At 39.9% G+C, this 27,918-nt stretch overlaps 3 protein-coding genes across 3 annotated transcripts in view; 1 reads left to right on the plus strand and 2 right to left on the minus strand.

Annotated features, from left to right (window-relative positions):
• Nucleotides 1–5,323, minus strand: part of LOC138059978 (transmembrane protein 41B-like) — a 7,007-nt gene extending 1,684 nt beyond the window's left edge. Inside the window, exons 1-7 of the mRNA XM_068905641.1 lie at nucleotides 5,305–5,323; nucleotides 5,115–5,224; nucleotides 3,933–4,041; nucleotides 2,947–3,075; nucleotides 2,037–2,130; nucleotides 1,122–1,226; nucleotides 239–377 (exon numbers count right to left, since the gene is read on the minus strand). Coding sequence (XP_068761742.1) covers nucleotides 239–377; nucleotides 1,122–1,226; nucleotides 2,037–2,130; nucleotides 2,947–3,075; nucleotides 3,933–4,041; nucleotides 5,115–5,223 — 685 coding nt within the window. The 5' untranslated portion in view covers nucleotide 5,224; nucleotides 5,305–5,323. The remainder of the gene's footprint in view (nucleotides 1–238; nucleotides 378–1,121; nucleotides 1,227–2,036; nucleotides 2,131–2,946; nucleotides 3,076–3,932; nucleotides 4,042–5,114; nucleotides 5,225–5,304) is intronic.
• Nucleotides 5,324–8,160: 2,837 nt separating this feature from the next.
• On the minus strand, nucleotides 8,161–22,046 carry LOC138060539 (U1 small nuclear ribonucleoprotein 70 kDa-like). Its single transcript, XM_068906345.1, has 10 exons — nucleotides 21,787–22,046; nucleotides 19,918–19,980; nucleotides 19,731–19,785; nucleotides 18,014–18,081; nucleotides 17,799–17,861; nucleotides 17,559–17,640; nucleotides 13,353–13,454; nucleotides 10,670–10,757; nucleotides 10,064–10,267; nucleotides 8,161–9,482 (listed from the first exon to the last, which is right to left on the minus strand). Exons 1-10 carry the CDS (start codon nucleotides 21,928–21,930, stop codon nucleotides 9,263–9,265), a joined length of 1,089 nt encoding a protein of 362 aa, XP_068762446.1. The 5' UTR covers nucleotides 21,931–22,046; the 3' UTR covers nucleotides 8,161–9,262.
• A 115-nt stretch (nucleotides 22,047–22,161) lies between these two features.
• Nucleotides 22,162–27,879, plus strand: LOC138059284 (ankyrin repeat and SOCS box protein 3-like). The gene is made up of 4 exons (XM_068904853.1): nucleotides 22,162–22,322; nucleotides 23,053–23,339; nucleotides 26,065–26,377; nucleotides 26,667–27,879. The coding sequence occupies exons 1-4, from the start codon at nucleotides 22,181–22,183 to the stop codon at nucleotides 27,632–27,634; spliced, it is 1,710 nt and encodes a 569-aa protein (XP_068760954.1). The 5' UTR covers nucleotides 22,162–22,180; the 3' UTR covers nucleotides 27,635–27,879.
• Nucleotides 27,880–27,918: the final 39 nt, after the last annotated feature.

Here is a 27,918-nt window from a genome sequence, read left to right on the forward strand (position 1 = left end):
AAGTAGATCAGTACCTTTCTGCGTGGCAAGTTTTAAAAAAATCTGCACGTGGGAACCTTTTGGGCGCGAACGTCCTTAAACTTGTGTCAAACAAGGTAAACTTCAACCTCGCTTTCACTCAGGCAACCAGAAAACTAAGCACAAAAATGGAGTTCTTCAAAACGTCCCCCGCAGCGTTACACGAGATTCTGCCATTTCAATCTGCAGATTTTAAGAAAGAAAGACAACGAATACTCACCAACAAACGTTCCTACGAAAAAGGGTAACAACGGAACGCCTATCACGGGTGAACAAATGTTGATAAACCAATTTGGAAGAAAAGGTGTGATACGCAGAAATATGATATAGCTTAGAAGATTGTCTTGGTGATGATTTACCTGCAAGAAAAGGTATAGGGGCTTTAAGACGGCATACTGATCTCACTGCAAAAAAGGTCAGACCACCTATGGCCACTCTAGCAAGAAACTACATTTAGTCCATCTCTTTAGTTTTTACTTTTAATTTACATCTGCATGTTCCAGTACTCGGCAAAGTCGTTTTTGACTTATGGCTTACAGGTGGGTAAAGGCGGCTTCGTACACAAAAAACCCTTCTTTGAGAAATCACGTTAGGTTGGCTTATTTTGCTGGAGAGCAGGGAATTTGTATTTTTTTATATACCACACAGAATTTTGAAATCGTTGCTTGCGGACAAATTCAAGCAAGTTTAGGCCCGAGTTAAAAGGACTATTTTGCAAAACTGGATTTGAATACAACCTCGCTCCACGAATTACTAGTGTAAATTGTTTATAGTTATGATTTTAGTCAAGAAATACGACCCCTCAAGAATACTTTTTCCCTTAGCCCTAATAACTCTCCCTACTTTTGTAAAACCCTTGAAATAATCTTAAAGATCACCAAATAGGTTGGCTAAAACGTCTTTCATACTTTGTTACTGAACTGGGTCGAGTTCCTTGAAGCATAGTTAGCGCTAGCGATTGGTCAAATAGTATCAAGATGTCTGGGTTGCCAGGAAACTTAAAGCTGAATTTAACGATAACAAAACTTCGAGAAACTCGGAGCCGGAAGTTTGCGTTAAGTCAATCACATTTCTGATGCTACTAAATCAGCTTTAAAAAATACCTGCTCTCGCCACTTATTGACTCTATCTGGCATGTAATGTTGTACCAACTTCCTACCAACCAGGTAGAACAATAAATAACAGAACGAAGCACCGACACTGGAGCACTGAAGAAAAAAAAAACACTTGATTATTGTCTTGAGCCTACAAAGCCAAGAGAAAGAGCTCTACTAATTGGAGAGAATTTAAATCAAATAGACCAAATCGGCTCACTCAATAATGTACCCAATTCAAATATCCCGGGTTTAAGATTCTTTGTGTATTGTGTTTGCGTTACAATGCAGAATTCACGTTTAAATGATATGGAAATACCTGGAACAAAACGTTTTATTCCCAAAGGGTTTGAATTGGGTACAACATTGAGCTAGCTCATTTGTTCCATTAAATCAAATCTGTCAAGTAAAAGAAAATCCAACAAATGCTTTTTAATTAGAATAGGATATCCTATGAACGTGATGCATTTAGTGATTTATGGGCACGAGTGATGTTTTGCACAAGCAAATTCACACGATTATTTATGTTACAATATTCTCAACAAAATTACCCAATGGCAGTGTTTCCGTGGCAACTTCCGTGGTGCACTCTATAACCTATTTACGCATTTGTCATTGACCAATCAGAAATGCGATATTCTGTCAAGTATATAATAGGAAGTGAAAACCTTGAATGTTGTCTTGAGTTACATAGCCGAGCTCAAGTGCACTCGAATGCTATTAAATTAAAGGAGAAAACTGAATTAGGTGAAGAAAAACCTCTGAGAGAAATGAAGAAAACCAACAAACTTGACCTGCGCGTCCCGAAGGTGATCTAGAATGCATTGGCCAATGATTGATCAGCGCCCAACTCTTTCAGCTTAAAAAGAAAAAAAATTGGGCCTGTTTTGAAAGAACTAAAAGAAAGCCTTTACTAAGACTTACCAGACATACAAAAAAAAGTGCCAGTGGAAAAGGGAACAAGAATCCTGATAAAATACTAAGAAAAATTGAGCCAGGTATGGCAAATGTTTGCAAGCTACAAGCTGGTTAAGGAGGAATATACCACAAGATTCAATTTTGCCCGCACCCCATCATGAAAAACACCCTGATTGACACCAATCTGCATATCCACAGTTACGCAAGCAAATACTGTACTTATATCTTCGCACAGAATGAAATTGTTGGGTAGTGACTTAATCCACAGATGAAATGGGGCCAGAACATTCAAGGTTGAGACAAGTGGATTCAACCAAGGCCGATTTCACTTGCAATAACACAAATAAAAAATTCAGTGCTTGCTTGATTATAAAGTATTTAGAGAAACCAAAGGACAAAAATCCAGTAACATGGACAGAACCCACGTTTATTTCCTTTCAAACAAGAAATATACGAAGGAACAAGTGGTTTCATAGCTCAGTCGGGCGAGCATTGCACCGGCATCGCAGAGCTTGTGGTTTTTGAAGAAAGCAAGTGCAAGAATGTACATATTACGTGTCTGCAAATACTATCATGGTTACTCTATTGAGGAATTAACTACTAATAACTATGTTTGATAGTCTGATTATGTCAGTCTAGATACTTTCCTGTATGGTGTTGTTTGAAGTGTGGGGAAGTGCTTATCTTTTTAAGTACATTGACCAGTCATATTACTAAGTTTTGCAGACATGCTATGAAATCAAATAATTCACACATGGAGCAAATTTCCCCTTTTGTTGAAACTATAAGGAGTTATGATATTAAACTATGGGGAAAGCTAAGTATGAGGATCACTTCTCTCATTCATTTATAACCCACACTTCAAATATATATTGATTCCAAAGTTACTAAGTGTTACACTTTACCAAAAGGATACAAAATATAAATTACAACAAATCCTAGAAGCACTTGCAAAAAGTATTCTTCATTGTAATTTGACAATGCTCTTCCGAGGCCTTTTGCATCTTCCAGGTCTCTGGGAAGTTTTATTCTTGCCTTGTCCTCCCTAAAGGATGTTTGCAACAAGATTATGTCAGAATGCATTTACAATAATTCAGGATAATTCAGCAGTGTGCAAATATTGAGTTAATATGAGAGGCAAATTACCTGCAGGAAATTTGGAGAGCACAAGAGAAGTGTCTGAGTTGCATGTTTCTCACCGAGATAAGAAAAAGCAGCACAATTTTCTTTTTGTTTTAAGCTAACAAGGCTATCACTTTGAATTTAAATCCTAGCACTCTTTTATCCATAAAACTGTTTATATCATGGAAAGTTACAAGGCACAAGCAATGTTCTTTCCCCTTGACTACATAAAGGTGTCCTTTCAAAGGTTACCTAGCAAGATATTGTATGAATGAGACATGGAATTTTTTGTAATCTAAATGTCAATGTTAGTTATAAGCAGTACTGCAACAGTAATCCCAAAATAGTGTATGACAAATGGGAAATAACTGTAAATCTCACTTTTGATAGCTGTAGAAATGTCACCAACTGGATTGTGAATAGAGCTCCGTTATATCCAAGTACTAGTATGTGGATATAAATATGACTTGACACCTCTCAACCATTATCCACTGAAGGAATTAGGCATGCACAAAAATTTTGTTAATTTGTGTTCTTACCCCGGCAAACTTCCCATTCAAGTTTACATTCTGTACCTACACTAAAATTTTAATAGCATGAGGTGTGATAATGACGATGACCATAATAATCGTTATAGAAGTAGACTGGAATTTCAGCAGGAAATCATGGCACTTGGTCATCAGCATTATAACTGAGTCAGTTACACTTCACTTAACCTCTGAAACACAAGCTATTTGAATTCCTCCACCTGTGCACATCTTGTGAACATGTAAAACTTACGGTCTAAGCTCAGGAAAGCTCCAGTATACAAACGCCATTGCCACAAGAGAACAAAAGAAAATGAGGCCTAGAATAATGAAAGGTCCTGTATTGCTTTCAGCCTTTGAATCTGAAAGAAAGGGAACAGCAAATGGTTAAAAAAATGGTCATGTGTTGTGTTGTGTTGTGGTGATTACTACTAGGTTGCCACCTCTCATCATTCTTCCTTTGAAAAATGGCGATCAGGTATACTTAACCCATTCATTCCCGGGAGTGAGACTAGGGGTGCCCTAGGGCACACTGGGAGTCAATGGGTAAAACCCATTGACTCCCAGGGGTTCCTCACTGACGAGTAAAATCACCTGGCGTTACACAGAGTAAAATACTAAGTCTTGCCAGTTTAGGTAATTTTTGAACAACAATGGCTTTTCTCGAGTCACAAAGTGCAGTGTTTCAATTCACTTCCAAATGTAAAACTTACTAACTTTTGGCTTTCCCTCACTTGTCTCATGTTTCATACCCAGTCTTTGCAGAAACAATAGTCATTCAGTTTAAAGATGGCAGCGGTGCAGTTGGTGTTACGAATCCCGTGCGTGGGTCCTACAGGGATCCTGCTGCCAAAGTGGAAATGCGATTTAAATAGACCGTATTCGTATTCTCAGTATTGGACTGGAACTAGCTTGCAATGGAGGCTAATGCAGGGGAATATATTAAAATGTATTTGCATGTGAAAAGATTCCCCTGCATTAGCCTCCATTGTAAGCTAGTTCCCGTCCAATACCGAGAATATGAATATGGTCTATTAAACCCTCCCACCCTCCTGGAATTAAAATTGGCAACAAAAGTCAACAAAAAAACAAGGCATGCCTGCCTATGTCCCCGGGGTCATACCCCAGGACGGCAGCTAAATGAATTTCGTCTCAGTGATTGGTAAATTTGAACGACAAAACCGAAACAAAAACATACATCTTTCCCGTTAAGTTAATATGACACCTGCAATAATTTTCTTACTTAATTATGCAGTACTTATTTTTGTTTAATAAGCACCGACCTTTTTTCATTCAATTGTTCACTGATGGGAATATATCTTCAAAGATTTCTTGCCAAAAATACACCTAGCAGTAACTTGACTAAGGAATCTCCTGACCTGCTAAACGCTCTTGTCAATCATAAGCTTGAGGTACGCATTGACAAAGATCTCACCTTGTGATGCGGTCGCCATATTTTGAGTGTGATTCCGGTCGCTCAGTTTTGTCAGTGATTTTCTTCCTTCGATTTTTGTAAGCTGGTTAAAGTAATCCTTACTTGACATCCTGTTAAAATATAGCAAGGATCTAAATTAAATCTGAATAAATTACTTCCAAAAAGCGTCCATGTGGAATAAAAGACGCACGTCAGACTCACCGGCCGACCGCATTGGTAACCTAGCTAAGAGCAACCGGAAGCGGAAGCCACGATCACCTTGTCACTCAGACCGACACTCAGTCCTCTCAGACCAATAGTATAGTGTGTGCTCAGTTACCTGGCCTTTGAATGAAAGTGAGTCTGGAGTTGAAAAACCTCACTGCTTTTCTTATGTTGGAGCGGTTTTCAATTAAGTGTGGAAAGTAATTAGCGAATTACTTTGGTTTTGCATTGCTTCTCTAAGCGATTGGTTCAAAGTTCTCGCGCCACTTTTTCAACCAATCAGAAGTGAAAGCAAATCCAATCGTAGATTGCGAGTGCACATTTTCCCGTGCATTGTGTCTGCTACATGCAATTACTTCGAGTTTTGATTGGTTTACTGGATTGTCTCCGTCCTTTTTGATGGGCCAAAGTAATTACTTTAGTTTTGGTTTTACAACACTCATTTGAAAACCGCTCTAATGGTGTTTTTCTCATGCTATCTAGTAGAAATTTACATAAGAAAAGCAGTGAGGTTACTATCAAAGCAAAGTCAACTCCAGCCTCACTTTCATTCAAAGGCCAGGAAACTAAGCACACAACTGTAAATAGACCATTTTCGAATTCTCACGGCTGGACAGGATCTAGCATGAAATGGAGGCTAGTGCGGGCAAATCTTTTCAAATGCAAATTAATTTGCCCCCATTAGCCTCCATTTCATGCTAGATCCAGGCCAACCGTTAGAATACGAAACTGGCCTATTGGTCTATTGAATTGAATATGCTGTTAACCCTCCCCTAGGGGTTTCTTAGGGTGCGTTCGATTGACCCTATTCCGGAATAAAAATACGTGGAGTGATGATTTAAAACGGTACATCTGGCGTCTACTCCTATTCCGGAATACGGTGAATCGAACGCACCCTTAGGGTCAACGAACATGAACAACGAAAGGTTACGTTTATACAAACGTTGGAACAACGCTGTGCAAATGACAGCCGTGCTGTTCTCAATCTTAACTCAGGGTGCGTTCGATTGGGAATTTCGAAATCTGGACTAAGATCTTAAGGTGGTTCATTTAAGTTTCCTAAGAAAAAGATCAAGATTTTTAAAGCAACAGGATGTAAGTATTAATCACTGTAAAATGCAATTTTACCTAAAAAAATAATGCAAATCAGGGGAAATGCTAAATTAACTGGATGGGATGGTTGTGCGCATGCGTAATGTGTTGGCCATAGTGGGTTGATACTGGGTTGACTGGTGCCCAGAGCCCGCTTTTCTTTTAGTCAACACTAAGAACAAGGACTCTGGCCACTTCCAATTTATGCCCAGTCGAAGTGAAGGTCCAAATTTCTGAGCGTGCGTAGACGATCCGGAAATCCGTGCTTTGCGGACTTCCTGCCTTAGAAGTAGCCAGTCCGTGTTCTTGGTGCTGACCAAAAGAAAAGGAGACTCGGGACGAGATTGTAGTAGCGTGTGCCACCTTACTTTTTTGTTGTTTTTTTTTTTCCACTAAATATAGTGACCGAGATGTACGACCAGGGTTAAAATTTTGGAAATTAGTAGACAATATGAAGATAAAACCGTCAACATTTGTTTTAAAACGATCTATAACACAGTTTTGCAGTTATTGCGTAAATACGGTAGACGAAAACCAACGTTTTTGCCATATGCGAAAAACCTGTTTGACAGATTTAATTATTTATTTCTATTCATGATTATTTTCTCTCTCGTCGTACGGCTAGTGTTTGCGAAAAAAGGCGTTTGCAATGTCTAGTTTCCTGTCCCCCTCCATCATTTCGGTCACTATATTTAGCATTTTCCCCTGATTTCCATTTACTTTTTAGGTAAAATTAGGTTTTATATCAATTACAATACAATACGTACTGTAATTGACGTAAAATCTAATTTTACCTAAAAAAAATAAATGGTAACTAGGGGAAAATGCTAAATGTAGTGACCGAGTTAATGAAAGGGAACTGGAAACTAAACATTTCAAAGGCTCGCCCGGATTGTTGAAAGTATCGTTCAGTTTCGAGAATGCCATGACTCACGAGGACCACTGAACATTAGGAAGACTACGGGGTGTTTCAACAAAATGACTGAAGGCGCTGTTACAATGTGCAATTTTGCGTGCAACTTGTCTCGCACCCGGCGCAACGCCATTTCTGCAAACGTTTTCACGTTACGAAACGAGTTGTTTCACGGATGTTACACTGACCAACGTTTCATTCAACTTGTCTCGTTCCGATGATCACGTGACGTCACGGAGCATTTTCATGCATTGGCTGGTGCCGCAAACCTTTGCGACATAAGTCAGTGCATTGGGTAGAAAATCGTTGCAACCGTTGGGGAGAGTAGAACTCATTTTTACTTTCCTCGAGTTCTACTTTCCGCAACTGGTCTCGCAACGTTTTTGGCCGTTGCGAAGGTATGTTACACTGGGCAATGATTCGTGCAACTTGTCTTGCAGTGGCGTTGCGACACAGGTTGCACAAAAAATTGCACAGTGTAACAACAGCGCCTTAAATATGTGACGAGGCTTGCAGCTTTATTTTTTCCCTGTGAGCTCACTCCCTCGCACGATTTCTTTTTAAACTTCTTATATTTCTTTTTCTGCCAACCAGAAAAAAATGAAATAGTCCGACATGCGATTTTGGGGGTTTTCCTCAAGGGTGAAAAATTTTGCACATTCACTAGTCCACCGAGCAGGATTATTTTGATATGTGAGACAGGATCGTAGCACACACCTATACGGCATCCACATTGGTGGAATCATGTACGAGGTGGGTAAAAACTAGGAAAACCCGGAGAACTATCTTTGAAAGGAAGGGAATGTGACAACACACGTCTGCAATCGACGAGGAAAATAAACGGAAAGAATTTTATAATCCAATCCAAATTAAAAATGTTAACGTCACACAGTTTTTTTACTGCAAATTTGTACAAGTGAAAAAGTTATTACAATGTATGACGGGAAAAAATAAAACTTAAAAAAAAAATTCGTTGTTATAAATAGATCCTTTGCATAAATGGCAGCGATATTCATACATCTCATGAATCGTACGAGTTATTTTTTTCCAAGCAAGTGTTCACACATCAATGCGATTAATGTGGAGCCTAGGGATGCCCGAGTATTGTCATTCAAATATCGCTACATTTTCTGCACAGGGTCCATGGTACAAGTTTTCTACTTTATTTGAAGGTGGAAATTAAGAGCCCCATTGATTGTGCACTCCAGAAAGACAGAAATACTTTACATTTTTGTTTCTTTAGCAGTATGTTAAAACTCCGGGGCACCATGTGGTATTCGAATTGAGTCATTTCCCTCGGTTGAACTGCAACGAGCACGCGGAGGCAGCAAATCACTAGGAGAGTAAGATATCGCGCTTAGCTTACATTCTATGCTCGCTCCGGTACAACAGCGAGAATGAGGATCTGGTCCAAACTACACGAAATGTCTACGACAGAACGAACGTGTCTTCAGTCTCCACGCTCTAATTCAGTTCAGGATAAAAATGGCGAAAAAGCTTAAGCCCCAGCTAAAAGATCACACGTCTCCATCCAACGCCGTTGTTTTCAGAGAGAGCCTCGAAAAACGAAAATGTGTTCCAAGTTAGTGTATTATTTCTTAAGCAATTCACGAAGGAATGCGCTGGGAGCATCACTTAACTGTTGGACGCGTTCCGCCAGGAATCAAGTTTGAAATTGTCAGACCGAAAAATGCAAAAAATAAAATAAAATAGAAATGCAGTTGGATTTTTTTTTTTGGGAAAGCTTGTGCCATTGCAGATGAGTTAAATCTGCGAGGAAAAGTGTTAACGCAAGAACTGCTCTTGCCAGATCCAAATGAATTTGTGCCACTAACAAAAAAATGGTTATTTTCTCGTTAGAACAACCTTTTAAATCTATGATGGTATTGTCGGCTAAAACCTCTTGCTATTCCTCCTCAGTATCAGTCAGTCTTGTTCACTAGTCCACCATATCCATGTTATTGTTATCCATAGGGTGTTCGTTCTCGTAAGGCGGATACTCCCCGTTCGATTCTTCTTTGATTCTCTCGCCTTCTCGATCGCCACGATCGCGGTCGCGATCGCGGTCACGGTCTCTGTCACGCTCCTTCTCTCTGTCCCGGTCGCGATCACGGTCTCTGTCCCTGTCACGATCTCGATCACGCCGTCTCTCTCTATCCCTGAGGAAATAACACAATGTCACGAAATCCTTAAAATCGAAGAAACGTTCTTCCTTTCTATGACAGTTTTAATATGTAAACACCAAATAATTAGGAAGTCGATGCCATTTAAATGTATTGTTTGTTTAGAATGTATTAAACTAAATCATTTGTTACATTGAGGTCTAGAGACCAGGAGATTCATAATAATTTCAAAACAACGATTTTAAATGTTGCAGATATGTTTTGGCAGAAACTTCGTTTTTCTTCAGTGCAAGTGTTACAAGTCTCCTAAACACTTGAAACATACAATATTCTTATTGAGGAAGAAAAACTTCTTGACTGAGAAGGATGACACACAGTGCAACGCGCCTTAACGTGGCCACCCAACAAACTTTCACATTTGACAAATACGTGTAAATACGTCAACTCAACAATCCATGCAACGGTGACAACCGTGCGAACTTTGCAAGGAGGCGTGACTGTCAATCCAATTCGCAAACCCTGATTGGCGGATAGTTTGTAAAAACGTTGTCAAGTGCCCACGGTAAGGGGCGTCCCTAACGTCATGTGAAAAAATTAATTCAATCAAAATCCCTTACCTGTCACGATCGCGTTCACGATCCTTCTCACGTGACCGGCTCCTGTGTTTTCTGCGTTCCTTTTCACGATCTCGATCACGTTCACCACGGTCACGGTCGCGATCTCTTTCACGCTCTCTGTAGCGGTCACGGTCCCGGTCACGTTCTCTCCGCTCACGTTCCCTGTCACCGCGGTCTCGTTCTCTGTCACCGCGGTCACGATCCCTACAAGGGCAAGAACTCAACATAAGATGCTGACCTCCAACTTTAATAGAGGATCTCAAAACGTCATAAAATTTCAAGTTCATCTCTTTATTTCTAGAAAAAAAATGGAAGTCAAACAGGAATAATTTTCTATTTTCACCAAACTGAGACACAAATACTGCGTTTCTGGGGAAATCAATGTAGAGGCCTCAAACTAAGACTTTTTTTTTTCCCATATATCAAGCTTCACGCACAACTTTCTCTCCCGGCAACAACTAACCCTCAAACAGCAAATTTATGTTATTTTGTGTACAACTCGCCTCAAGGCTCGATGTATACGAATAACACAAATTTCTCGTGAAATATTCACCCGTATTCCACACAAAGCCATTAAATAACCAGTAGGTATGTTTATTTCCTTACTCATATCTCTCATTGTTGTTCTCCACGCGTCCTGAATGCTTGATGTTGTCCTCCTGCCCACCAATGCGAGTGCCCCCCAGTCCTCCACCTGCATTTATTTAACTCATATTAATAGGCCACTTAAGAAAATATCATAATAATCGTTATTAGCGAGATTAAGCATCGCGTTTACGTGAAACGGCAAACGTGAAACAGTGGACTGCTACTTTTCATAATAGCATGAAAAATATGTTATTCTAATTTATCGCTATCTCTTGATACCTGCTGCTAACACGCAAGAAATGAGCTCGTATCAAATCAGTTTCTTCCACTTTTGGCGAGACGCAAATGACGTGATGCTTTTAAATCTCTCTATTCTTGTGCTGAGTACCGCAAAAATATCCGCTTAAGTGAGTGCCGCACGTACAGCACGATTATTTTTTGTTTGTTTTGTGGCGTTTTCGATGACGATCGTAGATCTTAAAAGTCCTTTGGCTTTTCGGGCCTCGGGCCCGTTTCTCAAAAGTCCCGAAAACTTTTCGGGCCCGAAAAGCCATTTGTGAAACTACCAACCGCTTGTTCTGGAAAGCCGATCTTTTTAACACGATTTCAAGGTAACATAAAGAAAAATAACTGTGAAGTTTGACGACTTAAATCCTCTCCATTCGTGAGATACAAAGGGAATTGTGACACCCGAAAATGGCCCGTAAAGTTTCGGGACTTTCGAGAAACGGGCCCCTGGGACTCGTTTCTCGAAAGTCCCAAAAACTTTTCGGGCCCGGAATGCCATTTGTGAGCCTGCTAACCGCTTGTTTTGGAAAGCCGATCTTTGAAGATGTTCTCAAGGTAGCAAAAGGGAAACTGACTGTGAAATTTGATTACTTAAATCCTCTCCGTTCTTGAGATGCAAAGGCATGAAAATGGCCCGTAAAATTTCGGGACTTTTGAGAAACGGGCCTCTGGAGACAGTTCCTCGAAAGCCCCGAACATTTTCGGGCCTTCAGTTTTCGGGTGTCTCGAGAACGGAGAGGTTTTGAATCATCATACTTTCGAGTCACTTTGCTTTTAGTTACAGTCGAACCTCGATTATCCGGACTCGTTGGGACTAGACGAAATAGTCCGGATAATCGAGAATATGAATATTAATGAGGAACAAAAACTGATTACATTAAGAAAGCGACATTTAATCGTGAAACAAAACATTTGATAATCGTTTGGAAAACAATATGGTCTACATCTTCACTGTCCGTTGTCAATACTGTACACGTGTCGGCAAACGTCATAATAGGGAGCTTAAGCAACGACAACGGCGACGGCAGCGAGAACGTCACAAATTTGCATATTTAGTGGGTAAAAACAATAGCTTTTGCACGCTCTGCACGTGCGTTTTTAACTTTTGTCCATTTCGTTGCCGTCGTCAGCAAAACAACAACGTGAAATAGGCAAGTTTTTGGTTTTATAAAGAACGTCAGCACTTGAGGATAAATTTTCATTTTCTCTCATAAAATGGAATGCTGTTCCGACTGGTGTCATCTTTGAGGAATTACCACACCCTTGTCATATTAAACACGTTGAAATAATCCCGAACCGATTGAAATAACGCAAATTTATATTTTGAGATGACGTTCTCGTTGCCGTCGCCGTTGTCGTTGCTTAAGCTCCCTATTCTTTTCCTTGCTCTTGCGGATATCAGATATCTGCCGTTTACTAACTGATAACTTGGTTCCTTTTTCTTTACTTCTCTCATCGCAAAATTATAGCCTCTTTATCTTTTATCGAAAGAACGGATCGCTTACGCTTCAAAGACATGATGATCGTGAATAAACATTCGTGACGTAGTGTAGCTTGTTTGCCGAACAAGCCAATAGAGCGTGAAATTTCACTTAGCAACAATGCACCTCTAAGCCAATTAGAACTCATTCGAAAGTTCTGCATTAGTTACGACGTGTGCGAGCGCTGCTTTATTTTGCTTTTTGAAAGAGAAACAAACTCGCGTTTTACTTTACTTTTCAACGCTGTATTTTTAAAAAGAATATGGCTAGGGATCTTGATGATAACTAACAAATATTCATGACAAAATTGGGAGCAGAGAAAAAGTCCGGATAATCGAGGTCCGGATAATCGAGGTTCGACTGTATCTTGAAAACTTATTACAAGACCAGCATACCAAAACAAGAAGATGACGATTTCGTAAATGTCTCCTCAGGCCCAAAACTTTCGAGAAACGGGCTTAAGTCCCGCGACTTTTCGGGCCTTTTTCGGGTGTCATAATTCCTTCTGTACCTTAAAAACGGAGTAATTTTAGTCATCAAAAGCCCAAAATCATTTTACCTTTTGTCACCTTGAAACCGTGTAACAGTGCGACACGCCTTACCGTGGCCATTTAACAAAGTTTTTTTTACCAATTAGCTGTCAATCAGGGTGTGCGAATTTGATTGACAGTCACGCCTCCTTGCAAAGTTCGCACGGTTGTAAGTTGAACACCGATGCATGGGTTGTTGAGTTAACGTATTTACACGTAGTTGTCAAATGTGAAAGTTGGGACTTTCGCCAAACGGGCCCCAGGACCCATAAGTAACTTACTATTTGCGAAATAGTCTCTCTTGGCCTTCCTATATGGATCGAGATGTGCATTTCTGTGTTCAGAATCTATTCTATTTCCACCAGCTTATTATCCTACACTCGCCAGGAAATGCCAACTCACCAAGTCTCCGAGGTTTCCATGTTTTGACGGTCCGCCCTCTCTCCACATCCACTACAATTCTTCTACCATCTATCTTCTTGCCATCTGCATGCTTGTATGCCGCTGTCAGTAAAAACAACATCGAATAAATGTTAAATGATGTCAACCCTCCTGTGCAGTAATGCTAGTTTTCATTTCAGCGCCAGGGCTTCGCAGTGAAACTTACCTGAGTCGATCAAAAGCAAAATTGTACGAGTTTTGATATATTTTTTCTTCGACCCACGTGTTTTCGGCAGTTGCGAAGTTGGCACCAGTTGGCCGAAAGCAGGATAACGTTATCCAGAGGATAAATCGCTAAACGACAGTTTCTTCCTGTGCAAAGATTGCAGTATTAATTTGCTCAAGTAACCGTAACCTCTCAAGAAAGGCTTGAAACATTGAAGTAACTTTTACACCCTGGACAACGATTTGTCCACTGGATAAAGTTATCCCCCAATTGGGCGGGGGGCAGATGTTTGGAAGTCAGTAACAACATGTTATTAGGGCGCTTAAGCACGCGCGTTTTTGAGAGGCGGACGGAAACCGGAAGAGAAATTTTCGCTTGCCAGGGCAATGGTGTCTCCCAGATTTTTATACTAATCATCTCTAATGGGGAAAAGATCGTAGCAATTTAAATGTGATTGTGTGTAAACAAATTAAAAGGAAAAACAGCTCACTTCCGGTTGCCGTCCGCCTCTCAAAAACGTGCGTGCTTAAGCTCTCTAATGGGTCAACTGAGGAGAACTCCCGCACAAACCAAGCTCTTTAGCGCTTGCCTTAAGGCAACTGTCCGAGCTGCTTAGTAAAGAAAGTTCCGATTAACCGCGGTGTTAAAATCATCGAAGGTGGCTGTTAATATTTTTTCTGTATCTGGGGCGTTACTCGAGGGCGATGCTTAATCAAATTGAAACGCGTCAATACGTGAAATTTTCCTTAGCAATCACAGGGACAAAACCTGTTCCAGGGGTCAAACATGTAATCAAAACAGTGCAGCGTTAACTGACAAAACCTTAACTCAATGCTGAGCTCCATAAGCCATAGAATATGAAGTACTTTTGATTTATCTCAGCCCCTTGCCAATGACGAAAACACGTCTTAAAATTACAAATTCTTTTCCCCTGCGATACTTTGTCCTGCTTGCCGACGACGGTTTGTGGTTTCGACGCCCCGCAAAACGAGTCACAATAGTGGACGAGTTCGCAGAAGATTGCTCGATCCCGTTCTTCCTCTAACTCGTCCAAAAAGGAGGCAGGACAAAAGCAAAAACGCAAGCTTCTTCAATTTATGCCACCAATAACTGGCTTTCATACTTTTTTTTTCACGTAGATCATTCGAGACTTTTACATTGACCTAAAGGAGGACATTGCGTAAGTGTGCGACATTTTTCAAGCCGATCTCACCCGGCTTTAGATAATCAATTTCCACAAAACTCTTGTTTCTACAAATTCCACAGACGTGGATTTCTACTGAGTAATTCGCTTAGAAACCGCGCACAAAATTCTCAGCCAATCAGAGGAAGACGCAGAACCGATTGTGACTTGATCGCATGGTTTTCCCGCGCTAAGCTTAGCACCGTTCGCGTGTATTTCCTTTTCTTTGTGACTGGCGCACGGAATTTGTTAGTTTGATTGGTTAAATTACTTAATGTAACTTTTTCGACTCTCCAAGTAAAACCACAATAGTTCTTCTTGTAGCATGATAAAACGGTGCGAAAACTGTTATGCAAGCTTCTTGTATTCCAGTCGTGCACTACTCTAACAGAGTTTTTCTTAAAGTTTCGTTTCCGAGTTTCTTCTTCCGTCTCCTTACTATTGGTTTTTATTCCTTTCGGTGCTGAACCTTAGGAAATCTTCTAGATCTTTTCTTGGCGTTATAACGGTAATTAAACAACATCTTCTTGATGCCCTTAGAGTTGAATCTTTGGCACTGCTTTTATCCACAAATATACAATACGGACTACTACTAAAACCTCTAATCGTTCGTCACCCAAGTTAACGACTATTTTATTTATTAAGTTACATGGATACAATAAAAACACTTGGGACTTACAGGGAAAAAGAAAAACGAAGTGTAAGAATACTCACACTCCAGCCTGGTCCTAATCGACTTGGCAAAGAGTGCTGCCTTGTAATCATAGCTCAGCTCCGGTGGGAGGGAGGGTGGATGCTGTGTGTGTGAGGGGTCACTGGGGTTTATTACCATCACAACCAGTGACGTCACCAAGGGAAGCCAATTTGGTATCTCTACCCCCCACCTTTCCTACTTTGAACAGAGACAAGCTGTAAATGGAGCTGGAATCGGGTAACGTACCTTTGAACATTGGTTATGCACAGCTCAGCGAAAATTTGTATTCGCAACTTACAATGTTTGATGCATTGCTATTTCACATTAAGTGCCATTCTGATTTTCAAACCATTGCCATGCAAGAATCTTTTACGGAACGAGTACTCTTTCCGCCTAGTTCTTGATTGTCATCAACTACAATAAGTAAATTATAGAGGAACAAGGTACCAAAGCTTCTTTTGCAGCAGGTCTCATATTTAACGCAACTTGAAAAACATATAGTCGGGTAGCACCTGAGAAGAGAGATCGTTTTTGCCGATGAACCTTGTACTTGTAGCGGTTTTAAAGAGTAACACATGAACCAAATGGCTTCCCTTGGCTATACTCACCCGCAATGTCATAACTCTATCTAAAAGTAGCATACTCATCAATAAATGGAAACCTGCCTTAGGAGAAAATTTGAGAGAAAAAAATACTCGTGTCTAGTTTTCACTCAAGCTTTCTTCAATTTGGCATTTCATTTATTTCAGACTCGAAGGTCATACATGATATTTTTTTTTACAATGCAGACACTTTGCACCTTTTTGGCTTATATCTGATATCTAACGTCTCTCGCGTTCTCAAGAGTTTTCGAGATGGGAACTAGTTCTCGCGAAATAATAATGATTTCAAACGTTTAATCGCATCATTAATTTCCGTGGAAGTTGGCAGGTATTTCACATTTTTCAAGTTTACACCCTAACGAACAATTTTCCTCCAAAAATACACCACAATATTGACAAGATAAAAAATTCTGTTTGATGACAACATTATTTGCCAAGGCCAAAACCGAATTGATAAAGTGAATGATTTGTAAAAGCTTTGATCAATTTTTAAAAAAACGTCGATTTTTCCTTTCTTTTTTTAGCTGTAAATGTGTCAGAGAAACCGGTTTTACCTGTTTGAAACCTATACCCACCAGTTTTACCTGATTATGGTTCAGAAGAATTCAAGAGTATTGGGAAAAGTTAACCATGAACTGGCCCATCAAAGATATCTCTGACTTTCATGGGATGGCGAGTGATATAGAATTCACTGCAAGATTTGAGCAAATAGTAAGCAAGTGAGAAAATCGCTCTCTTTTAAATCTAGCTGTAGCAATACTTTATAAAAATGTTACCAAGGTTCTCGACATCTCTCCCTCTTTTTAAATAAAATATTGACAAAAAAAAAATGAGTGTTCGACACCCCAGTTTGTACTGCCCTGGTACGGGTGCCTGATTTCTAAATAATGAACTCCAAAAACATTAATGACTTGCCCTTCACTATAAATTTCGGAAATAAAAATTGGCAGCAAAGGGCAATCCTTTCACCTTGACAATTTTTTTCATGGTAAGGTGGTAAACACCAACTGTGTACCATCTTTACCAGGGCAACAAGTTTTCATTTAAGAGATAGTTTATCTTGCCACCATAATCTACTGCTTTTCACATTTCACTAATATTAATTTTGGTAGCAGTGAACCCTTCCCTGCCAAAGAGTGATACTGGAGACGCTTTAGGTGTGACTGGATAAATTAAAATATGAACAATAACTTGGATAATAAATGTGTATTAAAAAGGACAAGAAAAAGGCTTACAGTAACATTCTTCAAGAAGTGACCTTGTCTTGACTACACAATATTTTGCACCTTAAGAATTTTGTCACATAAATTTCTGACACATCCCAATTTACGTTTGTACACTACAAATTAGGGCACTTTAAGATTGTCTGATGGTTTCTTCTTACACTACACTGTATATTATCTTTTACCAGTGTGGACATATTCTCACAACATGGTATAAATCATTCAATATGTCCCACGATTAATAATGACAGATTAGAGATGAATTTCATCATTGCTGTACAACTTTGCTACATACATACCATGCATGTCTCGCTCATGTTCATATTCAATGAAGGCGTAACCTCTGGGTTTGTTGATGTTTACATTGTGGACAATATGAATCTGCAATAAAAACAAATGACTGAAATGAAACCCTTAGTACAAGCATACAAATTACAGAGAGCTCTATAAGCATCTGTGTTGATCCAACTAGAAACAGATTATTATGATTAATTGTAGGACTTGCAGAACCATGTACATTAGCGAGGTATTGTACTCACTCGTTTAATGGGTCCATAGAGTTCCATCTCTCGTCTAAGTTTGGACTCAGAGGTGTCATAGTTCTGAAAGGAGCAAAAGAAACCAGATATGGTAGAATAATATTATTACTGTCCTCCCGCAGAGGTCTCAATTAAAGAAATATGCCAGAAGCAGGTGGAGTTGTTTAAACAATGTTTATACATTTTGAAGGTGTTTACAACAATGAATTACATACAATTCTTCCAATGAAAAGTGTCTTAAATGCATCAGTTCCGACAGCATTGGCGTCATTGTGGGGATCCCCTAAAAGAGTAAATGAAAAATAAACATTATTTCTATATTACCCGACATTATAAAAAGTATTAGTTATCCTTCTATATCATTCACAATAATTTTTATTGGTTGCATTGGCATAGTTGAATGTTCTGTCCTCTTAAAGGATAATATACGCTGTACATGCGTGTTGAGTTTTTAATGAATACCGTATTTATCCGTGTATAAGTTGACCTTTTATGGCCTCAAAAGAAGCTCCAAAAATCGCCCTCCACTTATACACGGGTCAAAGATTTAGAGCCAAGTTCCAGCAAAATAATTCATTCAAAAAACATAATAATGTTGTCTTGGGCATAACGAACGCAGTGGAAAAGGTTGGCTTTTCATCTGGCGACAAAAGACTTCAAAATGAATGTCAGCAATTCCAGTTGAAATGAAAAAGGATTTGTCCAAGTCTAAATGTTGAAGATACTCACTAGCACAAATATGAAATAGACACTGGAACTTTTTCAGGGTGTCAAGTGACAAATGACACTTAGAAAATAGGAAAATAGGAATGAGAGTGGCCCAAAAATAGGAAATAAATAGGAATTCTCACCCAAAAATAGGAAAAAAATAGGAGGATTTCTTTGAGTTCTATCCTCTCTATACTACTACCAACAGTCACTCTGTTCCACAATGCAACGCTTTAATATTTAACAGGCACCATGGCATCAAAAGTTATGTCTAATCCTTCCTTGGACATAAATAGATTGAAACCTTAAATATATCCATATGATTATTCGGTGTATAAACACAAGTTTGTTTGTATTGGTTACCACTTGAAAGGCCACCACAAAAAACATTTATGGGAGCAAAATATTTGTGCTTCCCACACAAAAACAAAGATAAAACAGTCTTTAATCAGATGGCATATCAATAAACAACTATTATTCTGAAACAAAGAGGATGGAATTGGATTGAATAACTTACCTCCCCACTTCAACATGGCAGATGCACATGCATGCAAATGAACCTCCCACAATCCCTTGCACGCTATCAAAAGCACTGAGAAAGTCTGGGCACAACTTTCAGAAGAAAATCACTCATAAAAGCATCAAACTAGCCTTTTTTGACATGAAGTTTCAGTTTCTTGTAAAATTTATCAATTTTATCGAAAATTTTATTTCATATATTTTCAAAATGTTTCTGTGTACCTAGTTAAACCCTAAAAAAATAGGAAAAACTAGGAATTTCACGAAAAAATAGGAGAAAATAGGAGGCAGGCCAAAAAATAGGAAAAAATAGGAAAAAATAGGAACTTGACACCCTGCTTTTTGGTTACCAAAGGCGAAAAGCTCAGAAAGGCATTTCTGTTTCTTCAAATAAAACATGATCGTTCAACTAGTAACCAGGCACAATACCTCATGTTTGGCAGTTACACATGACCAGTAACCACAAAATGAAAACAAGCAGTCGGGATATTTTAGAACAACTCTGGCAAACACATGAAAAAAAAGGAATCATTTCATTGGAAACTCAAGGTAGTTCATACTTTTAAATTCCCATTTCATTTTTTACTGAAAAATTTATGGGTTTCTGGCAGACTAGTTTCTGCAACCGACATACCAACGAAATACTCCTGTGAATTTGCATATACATTTGCTGGATGTTGCAGCCAGTTGCCAAAATTTACTTACATTGTTCCAGCTGTTCTTCTTGAAATTTTGTATTGCGTTCAACCTTCTCCTTTCTCTGAAATTGAAATTTTGATGAAATATTACATTTCTTGCAATTTCTTATACACAAACACCAATGCAAAGGCTTCCTTGCCATGATCAGTTTGACAGCAGGTCAAGACAGAAAGGTTTTTAGAATCAATGTTACCTTTCGCTTTGTCTTTTCATCTCTTGTTTCACCACGGGTTGGTGGGGGAGTTTCACTTGGATCCTGGGAGAAGAAAGCAAAGCATAAATAATTTAGATGTCCTAGAAAAAAACATGCGTTTATGCATTGGAATCAATTCACACTCCAATTAACGGCTGAATACGCGTTTTGCAACAATTGGTTATGTGACCTCTTTTTCACAAACACGATGATTCTGCTGAGTATATGAAATAATTTTGCCAGGAATGAAAAGAGCAGCTTAAAATATTCTCTGAAAATTTCCATTCTGGCCAAGCCAAACAAGTTCTTTCTATGTCTCGAATTTATAAAGCCCGAGTTTCAAGTTCACCAATTATGAGTCATGTGACCAATTGTTGCAAAAGGCCTATTTGTCTTTTAAGATCCAGACTTCAAAGTTTATTACACTCTGTGGTACGTATTAATAACCATTATTGCAAAGAAAGCCACTCTGTAAAATATTGGGTTATCAATGTGTCTGCCCTGACAAAGACACCTGGTAGGACTCAGCCATTCATATGAAGATAATCCTTCCTTGTCCCTGATTGAACAACAAGAGCTTTAGAATGCAATGATAAAACTACATTTGCTTTCCCAAGCACAATAACATTCCAACCAAACATTTGACAAATTAGGCATGGATGGAAAAATTTGGTTTTATCAATGGAGTTGATAATGTGAATTGACCACCATACAGGGCTTCTAAAAGCTGACGTTTCGAGTATTAGCCCTTCATCAGCCCAAATCGAGGAATTATGGGTTGTGTGTAGCATTTATAGTGGAGTAGGAGCTACGCTATTGGTGGTAACATAGTGAAGTGAAAAATAGGATACATTAGTTAATAAATGAAAAGTGTTCATTAATACAGTAGGGATCAAGGGTGCTGATTTGGAAAATGAATATTTGTTCAATATTCTTGCGGTTTTCCGTCGTACGGAGATGTAGGGAAAGGCCGCAGATAGCCATGTGTTGTAGGGAGTGGTTAGGGAGCGACTGGCTTAGATGCATCCTTGTCATTTCTCAACATTGCGAAGGTGTTCGTGGAATCGACTTGACCAGCAGTGTACAACAACGAACATGGTGTAGCCTTTCATAAACCAGACTAAAATGACATATGACAAAAGAACCCTTTTTATTCCAATTAGGATTGTGATTATGCAATTCGAATCCGGTGTATGAAAGACCAGACCGAACATGAGAAACAGGTAGAAAGGTTTATGAATTCATCTAAATTCTTCAGGGCTTGCCTTGAGGACAGAAATTGGTAAAATCAGGGAGTTACTTTCGAGGTGTATTCCGGGTAAGACAGAAGTTGCTTGGAAGCTCTTCGGTGGGAATAAGAGGCAAAGGAAAAGACAAATAAAACGAATGTAAGAATGTGAAAGATAATATTATTATGTTTCCACGGCTTCAAGGATTGTCAACGGCTGAAGTGGTAGCAAGAAAAGCACACAATTTTGTGGCTTAGAAAGAGAACGAGTAAAGTGTAGAAAACGTGATGAAAGAACGGGAATATCATCTTCTAGTGGCCAGCGGCTAGTTACAAATGGCAAGCCACCGAGCTTGATGACGAACCACTGAGACTCTGTGACTCTGTAATAAAATGAGCCAGGACAATATGGCTCTGATTTCTAAGATTTACCCAAAATTCGGGGCCCCTTTACGTTGTAAAAAATTTTTACGCCACATTTAACTCACTTATCATAATTCGTGTGTAAGAGTGCTCGCACAGTCGCGTGCAAATCAAGATAATCGTTAATTAACCTCGCGTTTCCTTGATATTAATACGTTGATCCCAAAAATACGGTCACTAACCAGCTCACCAGGATTTAAGGAGTTTCTTCAACTTACCTCGAATTCTCTGACGTACAGCGCGAGTCCACTGTAAGGCCAAGGACGTTTCAACCAAGACGACTTGTCCAATGGAGCAAGGTAGGGAATTGGGTCGCGAGGAGCGAAAAGGGCCAGCAAATTCGGCGGCAGAAAGGCTGTCATTTCCCTTGCCGAATGATGCTTTCTGTATTCTCTTAACTCCGCTTCAAATAGATTGCACACGAATTTAAAAAATAATCCCCCGCACACGTTTCTTTCTCAAAACGATGCCCCATGTGTTTCGAAATTCGAACAGGACCTTGGGAAAAATAGAACATTGCATGGCATTGGCTAGATTTGGAAGCTCCTAGATTTTTAACCAATCAGATCACTTGTTAGTTTCCCATGCTCTGCTGATTCCATAATTTCCAAGATGGCTGCCGCACTCGGCGGCGAAGCAAACATAAGGAATGGTCTGCGATTCTTCGACCGTACTGATGAGTTAACTGCCTCGAAAGTTGGAATTGCAGCACGTGAAGGTAACGTAGAAGCACTGAGAGCGCTTCTTGCCGACGGTAAGTACAGGCTCAAAGCGAAAGGCTCAGGATTTTTTGTCTCCTTAGGGTTCAGTTTAGACTAGACTAGAGTCATCTGGTATGATGGTACTCGAGGCCATGCCCAAAGAAAATACACCGCATATCCCAAGAAGAACAGAATTTAACCCCAGACAATTAAATAAACTGGAGTTTTTAATGGCTTCAATCCCCATCACTCTACTCCACCCCACCCCACCCCACCCCACCCCACCCCAAAATAGTGGGCAATCCAATACTCAACCTCAATCCCTTTTGGGTAATGTTCAAGATGGCGAGCTTAAAGTTAGGCTCCAGGAGCTTGCGCGACCTTGTCAAACATCCCCACCCTCGGGGTCATGAGTTTTGTCAAATTTTCTACTATTCCCCAGCCACGTGAGGGAAGATTGAGTCATATCCACTGGGTATGCCCTGTCCCCCCCCCCCTCCCCCCTGGGGCTAAACATTGACAGGTGCATTATCAGTGGCTACATACAACTGCAAATGAGGAAAGCTCACTCTTATGGATGATCAACTTCACCTTAAATATTTTGAACTGATCAAAAAGTGTCCACTTACCACAACTTTCAAATCCTGATTGGTTTATCAAAAAATCTATAGTTCATAGTCAAAATGGACTAGCAACACTTACACTGCTCTTTAATTTGCAAATCCAGAAAAAATGTTCTTTATTCATTGTGATATTGGGTTTTTTTGCCTGCCTCTATGTTAGGAGCACCATGTGATGTGTCAGACAATCGTGGCTGGTTCCCTGTTCACGAGGCTGCTGCCGAGGGACATTGTGATTGTCTTCAGGTTTTACTTGAGCACAGAAGCGAGGATCTCCTTGACTCCAGGGCCTATAGTGGAGAAACTCCCATCTTTCTGGCAACGGTGAAAGGTCATGTTGATTGTGTGAAAATACTGTTGAGGTTTGGAGCTGATGTACATGTTACGAATGATGAAGAAGTAGATCTACTTGTTGCAGCTGTTAAAGGTGGAAGTGCAGAGTGTCTTGAGGTTTGTTTCGCGTCAAGTGGTGATGTTAAAATGCATGGGACATCTTTTAAGTCCACCCACACACGGACTTCATGCCTGTTTCATTAAATTCACTTATTAAGGCAGCGTTTACACGAATGCAGTTTCACATCGACACGATTTTATGACTTTGAAACCACGCCAAAATCAATGCGGTTTGCAAATGTTTACACGGAACCATTTTTGCCAGCTGCATCGAAATAGGTATGGCTACAAATGAAACCACGTTGGTGTAAATTCTGCCTGAGCTTAGGATTCACATTTCGTCTACATGTATTATAACACCAATATGCTGTCATCATCCACACTAGTTGGTTTAAACATTACAGAATGCTAAGTTGTGTTGTGTTTGTAGATGAAAAGCTTCTTCATATTTGTCTCTTGTCACAGTGGTTGTTTCTTCCTTTTATTCAAAGATGTTGCATCTATAGTCTCATTATCACCTTGGCATTATGTATGGGTTTTGTCACCAAAACCAATTTTAATGGCTCTGCTCTCAAGAGTCTATTTAGCTTGCTGTCATTCATTCACTTATGCAGGGATGTAGCTAAGAATAAATTCATCCGGTTGAAGGTTCTTTTGAGGTGGTAAGTTCGTGCTCTGAGCATCAAAGGGACCTGGTAACAAGATTGTTTCCAGTTTTTCGCAAGACCCTGCATTTTTCAAGATGGCAAATACAGGGAAAGAAAAGACACACACAAAAGTACTTAAACAACGCTTTCACTTCATTTCCAGTATCAATAAATACTAGTGATAATTCCGTGTAGACTAACAGAAATTCAATTTTTTTTTGTGAACACATCAAATGACTTTTAAACTTTGTAGAGATTAATTTGCGTTCTTCTCAGTTGCATCGATTGACGGCAAAAATTCAGCCGGCGATCACTCCTTTCTCAAGTGGCGATTTTCACCGGCAGCCGGCGCTTAGAGACATCCCTGCTTATGTCCAGAAATGACCTTTATCAGATGAACACCTTACTTTGACATCCAACTCCAAGTGTCCCTTTAAGGTGGCTCAAAACACTTTCAACCTTTCGAAGACACTCTTTAGAACGAATGGCGCTACAACACTATATCAAGCAACTGCAATGTTATGGTACCATGTGAAACACCGATTATTTCCAAAGAAGATGTAGTCATTATTGTGATGTAATAAGTTACCTTGGCAATGGGAAAGCCTGGCAAAAACACCCTTTATTTTCGATTTAGGTGCTCTTATCCCAAAAGCGAACTCGGTGACCCCCTTTTTTATTGCCGAAAAGTGATCAGAAGGCCAAGATGAAACTTTCTGCAAAGTTTACAAAAATTCTAAACTTCAGAATCAAAGCCACCTTAGCAAAATCACAGGATTGAGCTGGCTCTGGATCCGCTGTACAAAATAAAGAGTGTTTTTACAGGACTTGCCCATTGCCATGGTGACATTTTAGATCACAATAATGACTGCATCTTGTTCAGCAATAATCTTTGTTTTATTTGGTACCACAATGTTGTTAATAAATGATACGGCGTTGTAGTGCCGATCCTTCCAATAAGAGCGTTACTTGGAAGCGTTGAAATTGTTTTGAACCACCTTAGGTCTCAGCCTTTGGTACCTATTTCCAACAATAAGGTATTTATAAAGGAAAAGGTTAACTTTACTATTCGCTTTGGGTAAATGTAGCTGTGTATCCTTACTTGAGCAACAGCATTTGGGCGACACTTGATATCAATTGTCTGTGTTCAGAGACACAAGTGATGTCGAAGTTAGAGAGAAGGGTGATGGGGCAGTTTGGGACTCTTATTGAAATCCATGCGATTTAATCAGGGGCATTTTTGGACATAGAGCGGTTTTCAATTGAGTCTCGAAAGTAATTAGATAATTACTTTGGTTTATGATTACTTCACTCAGTGATTGGTTCAAAGTTCTCGCACTGAGTTTTCCAACCAATCAGAAGTGAAACCAAAGCCAATCGTGGCTCGCGCGTGCACATTTTCCCGCGCTTTGTGTCGGCTACATGTAATTACTTAGAGTTTTGATTGGTTTACTGGATTGTCTCCTTCCTTTTTGATTGGCCAAAGTAATTACTTTGGTTTTGGTTTTACAACACTCAATTGAAACTCGTTCTATCTGCCTTTATTACCTTTAAATTCATCATTCCCTATTTTTGCAAATCCCATAATACAGTTCATTTTGAGGGGTTATTTGCATTAAAAGAATGGATATCCAGTTCACTGAAGCATGATATCGTCCCAAGGGTTTAACTTGTAAATTATTTTTATGTAAAAAAGAAAGAAGCCCAAAACGTATTGCATTATGGGATTGGGAAATATTCTCTTTCGTTTTACGGTAATTGGAGAATTAGAGCAAGCTTCAATCGAGTGTTGTAAAACCAATACCAAAATGATTACTTTGGCCAATTAAAAGGGACGTAGACAATCCAGTAGACCAATCAAAACTTGAAGTGATTACACGCAACCGACACAAAGCTCGGGAAAATGTGCGCGCGCGAGCCACGATTGGTTTTGGTTTCTCTTCTGATTGGTTGAAAAAATGGCGCAAGCACTTTGAACCAATCACTGAGTGAAGTAATGCAAAACCAAAGCAATTCACTTATTACTTTCGACACTCGACTGAAAACCGCTCTTTGCTGTGCAAAATATTTCATTTCAAATAAATTTGACAATTACCGGTAAGATGATAAGGCAAGTGTGTTGTTCTTGATTTCAGATTTTTCTCACTCATAATTTAGACGTTAACAGCCAAGATGTAGGAGGCTGGGGAGCACTTCACGAGGCAGCCTTTGCTGGAAGGCAAGACTTAATTGAGAGGCTTCTGTCCTGTGGTGCCAATATCAATATACAGAACAGCGATGGTGCCACACCCTTATTTACTGCAGCCCAATATGGCAGACTCTCCTGTTTGAAACTACTGCTGAAAGAAGGAGCCGATGTGAAAAAATTGACTGTGGACAATGCATCACCGTTATTTATTGCTGCACAGGAAGGACTTCCTGATTGCATGAACACCCTGCTCTCCGCTGGTAAGTTTGAGGTATCCAGAACAGATAGAGTCAAACCTATGCACAGGATATCCATTATTATTCACCTGGGTGTCAATAAAAGTAGTCGCTTTGAGGCTTAGGGTTAGGGTTAGGGTTAGTTCTTAATTTTAGTTCTTAACGGTTTTTTTTTTTTTTTTTTTTTGCATCCTGATAAAATCCAGAACTTTCCGTCCTTCACTCTACAGAACGCGGCAATCACTTTCTTCTCATTTCAGTTCTAACCGATTTATTTATTTATTTATTTATTTGTTTATTTATTTTGCATTAGGATCAGATCCAGGAATCTCCGTCATCGACGGAGCAACGCCGCTTCACGCAGCGGCGGAACGTGGCCATCACGATTGTGTCCAGATCCTCTTAAAAGCTGGAGCCAGTGCGCGAGCAGAGACCACCCCTGAAAAAATCACGCCACTGCACTTAAGCAGCCAGGAAGGTCACTACAAGTGTATGGGGATGTTACTCAATGCGGGTGCACGCGTAGATGCACCCACGATTAACGCAAACATGACTCCGATCTGCTTGGCGTGTCAGGGGTATGTGGACTGCACAAAACTCTTGTTAGATTGGGGGGCAAATCCCAACCACGTATATGAAGATGTGGACGTACTTCCAAAGACACCGCTGATGGTTGCGGTGGAGAGCGACTGCGCAGATTGCGTGAAGATCTTGGCGGAGCGTGGCGCAGATACCAACATGGCGACATACACGTCGCCTCTTATTTTGGCGGCACAGAACTCTTCCTGTGAATGCAGCAAGATTCTGTTGGACTTCGGCGCCGATCCCAATTTTAGCGATCGTGGAAAGAATACGGCGCTTAGCATAGCGGTGACAAGATTTTGTTACGGCCATAGTCACAAGTCGCAGAAAGCGCAGCTAGAATGCATCAAACTGTTACTTAAACTCGGAGCTAGTGTTGATAAACTTCACGAAGGAGCCTGTGTGGCTTTTCGAGACCCCATTGCTATGAAAGTGCAGAGTCCGGATCTGCTTAAACTGTTGTTGGAGTTCGAGGGCAACCGGCCCGACACGCGGGAAATGTGCCGCTCGAATTCCCGCGCGAAGAAGACCAACTTAAGCTGGCGCCGACTCGTGCGTCTTACGAGTTCACCGCGCACCCTGCAGCATTTGTGTCGCCTTGTTATCAGAGAAAGAATTGACAGCTTTCGAATTCAGAGGATACCAGAACTTCCTGTACCGCCCTCTCTAAAACAGTTTCTAATGCATTCTGACTTGTAAACAAATGCGTTTAACTTGGTAAGAAATATATTTAATAAATTGAGGTAGTTTTTTGTATTCCGCATGAGATGCGGACTCAACTAATGAACAAATGTTATTTCCAAGCATTAATCTTTGGGAAATGTGTCACGCGATTGTCCGACGCAACCACCAACAGATCACTTGTTTCACTTATCTGTTATTTTAACATTTATTTGTCAGCGTTTATTTCTTTAAGCTGAAAGAGGTTCAGGAAACATCCTTTACGGGCCAGTGTCACTTCTTTTTAAAGTAGATTCTCTTTT

Source organism: Montipora capricornis, chromosome 8 (assembly GCF_036669925.1).
Source record: "Montipora capricornis isolate CH-2021 chromosome 8, ASM3666992v2, whole genome shotgun sequence".
In the NCBI taxonomy this organism is placed as follows: domain Eukaryota; kingdom Metazoa; phylum Cnidaria; class Anthozoa; order Scleractinia; family Acroporidae; genus Montipora; species Montipora capricornis.